The sequence below is a fragment of the Danio aesculapii genome, chromosome 19, assembly GCF_903798145.1.
Source record: "Danio aesculapii chromosome 19, fDanAes4.1, whole genome shotgun sequence".
NCBI classification, from domain to species: Eukaryota; Metazoa; Chordata; class Actinopteri; order Cypriniformes; family Danionidae; genus Danio; species Danio aesculapii.
This window is the reverse complement of record NC_079453.1, coordinates 31,680,429-31,689,993: the sequence shown is the minus strand read 5'-3', so window position 1 is coordinate 31,689,993 and position 9,565 is coordinate 31,680,429. Positions and strand designations below refer to the sequence as shown.

Here is a 9,565-nt window from a genome sequence, read left to right as displayed (position 1 = left end):
ATATTACAGTTATTTTAATTATTATTAAGCATAATGTACTGCTTATTCATTCATTCATTCATTCATTTTCTACCGCTCTACTCCGAGCTCCTCCTGGGTGTCAGAGCTCCTCACCCTATCCATAGGGGTGCGCCCTGCCACCCTGCGAAGGAAACTAATTTTGGCTGCTTGTATCCGAGATCTTGTCCTTTCAGTCATGACCCAAAGCTCATGACCATAAGTGAGAGTAGAAAAGTAGATTGATCAGTAAATCGAAAGCTTTGCCTTTCGGCTCAGCTCCTTCTTTACCCAACGGACCGGTACATAGACTGCATTACTGCTGCCGCTGCACCAATCTGCCGGTCATTCTCACATTCCATCCTTCCCTCACTCGTGAACAAAACCCCAAGATACTTGAACTCCACCACCTGGGGTAAGGACTTTTCTCCAACCTGGAGATGGCAAACCACCTTTTTACGGTGGAGCACCATTGCCTCGGACTTGGAGGTGCTGATTCTCATCCCAGTCACACTCGGCAGCAAACCGCCCCAGTGCATGCTGAAGTACCATGTTCGATGAAGCCAACAGAACAACGTCTGTGAATAACAGAGATAAAATCCTGTGGTCCCCGAACCGGACCCTCTCCAGCCCAAGGCTGCGCCTTGAAATTTTGTCCATAAAAATTATGAACAGAATTGGTGACAAGGGGCAGCCCTGCCGGAGTCCAACATGCAATGGAAACAAGTCTGACTTATTGCCGGCAATGCAGACCAGACTCCCAGAGCACCCTCCACAGAATGCCACAAGGGACACGGTCAAATGCCTTCTCCAAGTCCACAAAACACATGTGGACTGATTGGGTATACTCCCTTGAACCCTCGAGCACTTTAGGTGAGGGTATAGGGCTGGTCCAGTGTACCATGGCCTGGACGAAAACCGCATTGTTCCTCCTGGATCCTAAGTTCAACCATCGGCCAGATCCTCCTCTCCAGTACCCTGGCATAGACTTTCCCTGGGAGGCTGAGGAGTGTGATCCTCCTATATTTAGAGCACATCCTCCGGTCCCCCTTCTTAAAACTGGGAACCACCAGCCCAGTTGCCCAGTCCAGAGGTACTGTCCCCGACCTCCACGCGATATTGTAGAGACACGTCAGCCAAGACAGCCCCACAACATCCAGAGACCTAAGATATACCGGGTGAATCTCATCCACCCCCGCTGCTTTGCCACTGCAGAGCTTGCAAACTACCTCAGTGACCTCAGCTTGGGTGATGGGTGATGGGTGAGTCCACCCCTGCATCCCCAGTCTCTGCTTCTTCAGTGAAAGACATGTCGATGGGGTTAAGGAGATCCTCAAAGTATTCCTTCCACCGTCCAACCACATCCCCAGTCGAAGTCAACAGGTTCCCACTTCCGCTGTAAACTGTGTCGATGTGGAGCTGCTTTCCCCTCCATGAACCACCACTCTCTCCATGAACTGCCACCCCCTCCATGAACCAGGGTTTGAGTGCCTGAGAGATCCTAAGAGCTATTTTGTCGGGGACTAATGCCCCTGGTAGGGTCTCCCAAGGCAAAAAGGTCTTAGGTGACAGGCCTGGGGTTGGGTCTCCTATGCGAGCACCTGGGGGCCGGGTTTTTTCCCACAGAACCTAGCCAGGCTTATTGCAAAGGAGCGATGTGGGATCATCCTCCCGCAGGCCCAATACCTGCAGGGGGAGCCGTAAGGGGCTGGTGCATTGTGGAACAGGTGGTGGACGAAGGTTAGGACCACGACAACCTGATTGTAAGGCACAGAAACTGGCTCTTGGGACATGCAATGTACTGCTTATAATATATTATATATATATTATATTATATAATTAGCCTTATCATTTTCTTCATTTTAATTAAAATTAATTGACAGCTTGCATACTAATGTTTTATGGTCTGGTTATGATTAGATGCTTACAATTAGGTCAATTGTACTATATATGTACAGTCATAATTTGTTATTTTATAGTTATGTTTTTATGCAAGAATTAATGGATTTATTTACTCATTTATTTGCATATTTATTTATTTATTTATTGTTTTATTTATGCAGGAATTTATGGATTTATTCCCCTATTTATTTATTTGCATATTTATTTATTTATTTATTTATTTATTTATGCAGGAATTTGTGGATTTATTTACTCATTTATTTATTTATTTGCATATTTATTGTTTTATTTATGCATAGTTTATGGATTTATTTACTTATTTATTTATTTATTTGCGTATTTATTTATTCATTGTTTTATGCAGGGATTTAGTGATTTATTTGCTAATTTATTTATTTATTTATTTGCGTATTTATTTATTTACTGTTTTATTTATACAGAGATTTATGTATTTATTTACTCATTTATGTATTTATTTGACTATTTATTTATTTATTGTTTTATGTATGCATGGAATTTTGGATTTATTTGCTCATTTATTTATTTATTTGCCTATTTATTTATTGTTTTATTTATGCAGGAAATTTTGGATTTATTTACCTATTTATTTATTTATTTATTTACATGTTTATTTGCAAATTAATTTATTTATTTATTTATGCAGGGAATTGTGAATTTAATTACTCATTTATTTGTTGATTTGCGTATTTATTCATTTATTGTTTTATTTATGCAGGGTATTTTGGATTTATTTACTTATATATTTATTTATTTGCCTATTTATTTATTGTTTTATTTATGCAGAGTTTTATGTATTTATTTACTCATTTATTTATTTATTTGCATCTTTATTTATTTATGCAGGGAATAATGGATTTATTTACTCATGTATTTATTTATTTGCATATTTATTTATGTAGAGAATTAAGCATTTGTTCACTCATTTATTTATTGATTTGCGTATTTGTTAATTTACTTTTTATTTATGCAGGGATTTATAGAGTTATTAAGTCATTTATTTATTTATTTGCAAATGTATTTATTTATTGTTTTATATATGCAGAGATTTATGGATTTAATTACTTATTCAATTATATATTTATTTATTGTTTTATTTATGCAGGAATTTGTGGGTTTATTTACTTGTTTATTTATTTATTTGCGTATTTATTTATTTGTTTGTTTGTTTGTTTGTTTGTTGTTTTTGTAGGTTTCGTCTTCCATATTTGACAGCAGCACAGACCTACAGTAACAGCTTTTTCGTTGAAATCAATCATTTCAGGGAACGCCAGTGCAATACCTTTGGCGGCCTGCGAGAGGGTGTGGCGCTGTCGCCAACCGAGCTCCCGGCGTTTGCCTGTCCGTGGCAGTAGAGCGCGGCGCGGCCAGGCCGCATGTGCTGTGAACTGAGCTCCAGTGTGCTCGTGTTCATTGTCAGCTGTGAAACATCCCGCAGTCTCATTTAACACGCTAGTTTTCATTCCTAGCAAGCGAAAAGGTTTAAAAGAAAGATGCCAAAGAAGTCAAAAGAAAAGGCTGAGTGGGAGGGTGATGATGAACCACAAACAGGTAAATATGTTTATCTGTGAACGTTACACCAGTCGTTTCTTCGCGACATCAATATGACAACTATTTTGAATCAGTGACATCCGTGTTATTAATTCCTATTCTCTTTTTCTGTATGGAGTAGATTTAACCGTATTGTGTTTTAATGCAATGATCCATAATAATATTTTGCTTAGCCCGTTAGCTTACAACAGACGCGCATTTATGGCGCATTCATGGTTTGATGTTTCACTGTCATTGCATCATTTTATCAGCCTGATATAATTTAAGTCCATATTTGACTTTTTATACATCTCTGCGTACGCCTTGAATGCTAAAACGGTTGTTAATGAAACCCCAGTGAGCTGAATTTAGGTGAAGTTGGTTTTATATTCGCACATTCATTCAGTAACAACTTGTGACATGCTCCCTATGTTGTTTACCATGGTACTTTTGAATAATCCTTCTGATATCACGTAAGTATGACTTCAAAGCAAGCTTAGCACTAGTTAATTGACTGAATAATGTACTTTGATAGTTATTGGCTGCTATTTAATAAAAGCAATTAATCGCTTTTTAATTGCTTTAATTAAAATATATTATTTTCTGAAAATATATTATTAAGGAGAAAGTCTCATTGTATGAGTATAAAACTAATTTTACCTCAATGTGAGCTGAATTGTAAAGAGCATTGTTGAAAATGTTCTTTTGTGGTGCAAAAAGTTGTCTAGTTATGGAGTTCACTTGGTAGACAGCAGTTGTATTTAACCCTATAGAAGTGATTCTCTCTGTGGCATTGTTAAGCTTGAGTTAGTGTGTATGTTGTATGTTTGTTCCTGTCTGCTTTGTCTGTGTTTGTGGATGGTTTTATGTTGTCTGAAGTGCTTACATGATGATTTGTTTTTGTTTTGTAGACAAACATGTCAAAAAAGGAAAGAAGGATAAGAAGGACAAGAAGAGTGTAAGTATTAATTGGTGTGTTTAAAATATTATATTGAAAACATCAAAGAATAAATTCATTTAAGTGCATTTAAATGTAAAAAGAAAATACAGTTTGTCAGTCATGGTTTTTTTAATGCTTTTGCGTTCCTTTGCAAAGATGTTTTGCATTCCCTCGCAAAACTGTTGTTCTACAAACACTTCCTGCACATTTCATACATGTCAACCCTCCCGTTTTTGCCAGGATTTTTCTGTATTTTACCATTCTATCCCGCTATCATACATATTTTGCTTCAGCCACATATCTAGATTACAAAACAGTGAAGTCCATTCATACGATTTTATTTAATTTCTTATGGAAGAATTGTGTGCGCTACATCCGTAAATCTGTGGTTTTAAATTCCCTTAAAAATGGGGGACTTGACTTCTTGGATTTCTCCTCTCTAAGTAATACTCTTAAATAGGGCTGTGCAATTAATCGAATCGTAATCGCAGTTTGAAACATTGCAATTAGTTAATTGCATGAGGCTGCAATATGAAATATATATGTATTATTTAATTTCCCCCACTCAGAGCAATTGCGTGACTGCTGTCTGTGTGTGACAGTCTTACTAGCCAATTGAGTGAGCACACTTTCGTTTTGCCCAATCAGAAATGCACAACTGAACTATGGCCACAATAAAAAAAAGAAAGCACACAGGAAAGCGCAAACAAGTGGGATTATAGCGTTTGCTGCTTCAGAAGCATTAATAGATTAATTAATATCAGAGAAAAACAGCAAGTGGGTAATATGGGAATATTTTGGTTCCAAAGTCAGACATCGTACAAAAACAGGTAATTTTTAAGAGCTGTCAAAGAATTGTTGCCATGGCTTACTGATTATTACTACAAAATTAAATGGGAAATCAAATCACAATATCTGTCAAAAAAATTGCTATTAGATATTTTCCCTAAATCGCACATCCCTGCTCTTAAAATTAATTAGTTAAAGTTGTTTGAGTCGGCATCGGTGGTGTAGTGCTTGGTGCGTCGACGTATGCGCTCCAGTGCTCACGCCGACCTGAGTTCGATTCCCGCCTTGTGGTCCTGTGCCGATCCTTCCCCTCTCTCTACTCCCAGTGCTTTCCTGTCAATACTCTCTACTGTCCTGCCCAATAAAGGTGAAAACCCCAAAAAATTATTATAAAAAAAAATTAGTTTGAATAAACCTTCTCTCTGGAATTTTACTTTTGACCAACTTAGAGTTATTTCCTTTCTAAAATGTGATTTTAAGATTGAGAAATACGTTAGATGTCGCCTACCCTGTTGTTGTCTATTGAAGGAATACTTCAATAGAGCTGCCATTTTAGTGTAGGGTAGCGATCCTTTGAAATAAATGCGGGACCAAGGTGCCGTGGAGGACTGGCCATCCAGAGCCAGAGATATATATATATACATGTATCTATAATCGGGAGTTTTCCTGCTGGTCAATAGGCAAATATTTTTTTAAATTATGAAAATTATAATTTTACATCACTTTTCTACATTGACGGATAAGTGACTGCATGGGTATTGCTGACAAAGAGTGTGTGTTTGTGTACATGGAAATGTATTATCCTCCCTCCCTGTTAAATTTGATCTAATCTGTGTACTGAAAAACACCCTCTCTCTTGCTTTCCCTTGTAATTCTAACTGAGGAAGCGATTCGTTTGTGAATGAATCTCCGTTATGAACGACTCGTTCACTTTGCTGACAATAATACAATTGACTAGCACCACAGCGTTCATTTACATTATTTGCTTATTTTATTTAACAAAACTAGCCATAAGCCTAGAATTTAGTGCAGGTTGATACTACTTTGCCTTATGATTAGTGCAGTATTATCATCAACTACGTTACTTGTTTAGCACAAAAGTTCGTAACATACAAAAATAAAAAACGAAATCTTACCTATGAAATGTTCTGCCTCTATGCTTGTTTTCTTTGTTTGCTCGTTTCTACACAGCACTAAAGTCTAGCATCTTTAGATTGGCTTTAGTCTAGTGCAGTTGAAGGACATTTGTACTGGGAGCACTCTACAAATGTGGCGGCGCTATTGATGCATGCTCAGGGTCCGTATGCGATGTCTAGTTTATACATCTATGGTTTTCATGCTTAAGCCTTGTTGGTGTGGAAACTGATCTACAAGCAAAACTTTTCTCCACGTTATTTTATTTAGAACAATAGATGTATTTTGAATAAACATAAGAGTATTTTTTTGGAGAGGTGGTTTGAAATGGGTATTGTTTTAGTTTGTCAATTGTTTAACACTCAAGGGTCATTTTATGACATAAGATGAGTTTCTTATCATTTTTTTTTACTTTTCTGTGACTCCCAAGAAATTTTCTCTTGTTTTCTCTGCAATGAATTCTAATATTGTTTTCTTATGTAGAGATGTAACTTAGATTCATGTGCCCACAATTAGTCTAGCTCACACAATGTGTGGTAGAATTTGTTTCTCACAGTCTAAAAATAACAAATCTATTCGCTCTCTTATTTTAAACCAAGTTGTTTCCAAGCCTAGCTCTATTACCTATTGGAAAATTTTTTGTAAGAATTCCTAAATGGGAACGTATTTTTGTGTTTTTTGCATTTAGAAACTGTACCCCACATCTTTTAGCACTGTGGTTATGTTAAAAAGCTTTGGTATGATGCGTCTGTCTGTATCAAAAAAAGGTACTCTTTAATATGCATTTTGAAAATGTAATTTTTAGATATTTTAATTATGATAATCTGAATAACGAAATTTTTGTTAATAATCTATTTATTATGTTGATTATGTTTCATATTCATAAGTGTAAATTTTCCAACAAAAAACCTTTTACTTTATTTTATAAGGAACTGAAAAATTACTTTTGTACTATTCAGGGGTGCATTTCCCAAAACCATCGTTAGTCAAATAAGGTCGCAAGTTCTGTCGTTACAAACATAGTTTGTTGATTTGGCGTTTCCCAAATCCATCATTGCAACAAACATTCGCAAACTGCGTCGCAAACTTTTACGTTTGCAACTACATCTCTAAAGCTGTAGTTAAAAGCATAGTTCCTAGCTGTGTTCTATTCCCAGTTATCCCCCCTATGCCCAATTCCTTTCGAACCTTCCAACATTTAAACTTGGAATGTTAAAAAAAAAAACACTGAAGTCATCCCTCTTAGGTGTAATTTGCTTTCAAAGTATTTTTTACTGTTCCGTTTTAGCGATCTTCATATTGACAATTGTGCTTCCTTCGTAGTGCACTTTGAAAACATTTTTGTGATTTTAAACGCTGTGGCTCATGACGAAAGCTCTAAGTGACCTATTGCTCAAAAGTGAAATACAAAATTTATAGCATACGTTAATGCTTTTAATTTATAGTAGGTCATTTATTAAGAAATGTGTCTGTAGCGTACTGTATATGACATGGGTCTAGTGGTTAGAACATTTCTGCAGTGGTTTGAATGTGTCACAGTTGTAAAAGTAGACTTTAAAAAAAATAAAATAAAAAATAAATAAACAGTATCCTACTTAGTACTCAAACAAATAATTATGCTTGTCTCTAACCTAATTGGATGTACTGTATAAGTAATTTTCAAAGATCATATATCTGGAATCTATATATATATATATATATATATATATATATATATATATATATATATATATATATATATATATATATATATATATATATATACACAACATATCAGGTATTATTTAATTTTTATAGCTGAATTTTATCATTTCAAACCTTGCAGTTTTTTGAGGAGCTGGCATCAGAGAATAAACCAGAAAAAGAACAGCCACCAGTGAAAGAGGTGCAAGGAAAACAGGTGTGTTATTTCATTGTGTTTCTCATTATTTCTAAGCACATTCTAACAAGTAAAAAATAAAAGTCAACTGTACTTTCGAATTGCTTTCTCATATGTTTTTAGCCCCAGAAGAAGAAGAAAGACAGGCGGAAAGGAAAACCAGGAGACGATGAAGATGATGATGAAGATTCAGAGGTCATGCAGCGTCTCAAGAAACTGTCAGTCCAGGCCAGTGATGAGGATGAGGAAGAAGAGGGTAATTACATAAAATAATTTTGTTTATTTTACTTATAACACCACATATTCAACATTCATGGTTGAAATTTTGCAGTTGTTGCTCCAGTCAAAGGAGGAAAGCGAAACAAAGTGAGTTGTTTTAATACATTATATGATAATACTATTTATATAACAGATTTATGTAACATCTACTTGAAGCAAAACGTATATTTCAATGCTTAAAGGTGCAACACACACAAACATTTTTTAAATTGTGGTCTCTCTGACTTTCAGGGTGGCAATATATTTGCTGCTCTGAGCCAGGGGCAGAGTGATGATGAAGATGATGATGCTGGTGGTGATTACGATGATGATGATGATGACAAACCCAAAAGCAAGAAGAGCTCTAAGGCATGTGCTTTTTAAATTGGTTATTATTGAGTATGTATGTAGCTAAGGTTTATGAATAATGAAGCATGTCAAGTGAATTTTACTCATATTGCATCTTAAATAGTACAAATGTATTTGTAAGCATTAGAGTAAAGTCAGTGTGAGCATCACAAAATTTAAATCCCAATCCTTGTTTTATTGCTGTTGTTTTTTTGGGAGGGGGGATAAAAATGTAAATACCTTGGTAAAGTATGTTTGGGAATATTTAAAGGTGCAATAGGAGGTCTAGAAAAAATGCTAACGTTAACCTTCTAGCAAAGAAAGACTATGTTCGTCCCTCCCAGCAAATTGGGATGCAAAGACATGTCTCCTGAATGCATTAACATGCACTAGGCAACATTACTACAATACATCTCGTAATATTCACCAGAGAAAAAACTGTATAGTACAGTTAGTAATTACTATACCAAAAAATATGGTAGTTGTAGGGCTGCACGATATTGGAAAAATCTATCTACATCAATTAAATAATAAAAAATGTAATGATTCAATCAAATTAATCGTTAATAATGTTAATTACATAAATTATGAATTTTAATATGGACTCACCTTGCAAATCCTGCAATTTCACTATTGCGAATTATCATGTGACGATATCGATGCTGAAATGATATATTGTGCAGCCCTAGTCGGTTGTTGATGTTTGCCTGCCATTCTCTGTCTTAACTGCATCCGTGAATGTGTCGATGTAATTCTTTATGCACAAACAG

The 9,565-nt window shown here is 35.7% G+C and overlaps 1 protein-coding gene across 2 annotated transcripts in view; it reads left to right on the top strand.

Moving 5' to 3' along the window:
- Window positions 1-3,258: 3,258 nt before the first annotated feature.
- Window positions 3,259-9,565, top strand: part of abcf1 (ATP-binding cassette, sub-family F (GCN20), member 1) — a 25,331-nt gene continuing 19,024 nt past the window's right edge. The window contains exons 1-6 of one of the 2 annotated variants that reach the window (XM_056479323.1): window positions 3,259-3,468; window positions 4,359-4,405; window positions 8,136-8,210; window positions 8,313-8,445; window positions 8,521-8,555; window positions 8,700-8,816. In XM_056479323.1, the coding sequence (XP_056335298.1) occupies window positions 3,411-3,468; window positions 4,359-4,405; window positions 8,136-8,210; window positions 8,313-8,445; window positions 8,521-8,555; window positions 8,700-8,816 (465 nt within the window). In that variant the 5' untranslated portion in view covers window positions 3,259-3,410. The remainder of the gene's footprint in view (window positions 3,469-4,358; window positions 4,406-8,135; window positions 8,211-8,312; window positions 8,446-8,520; window positions 8,556-8,699; window positions 8,817-9,565) is intronic. The other variant, XM_056479322.1, reaches the window with a different exon arrangement.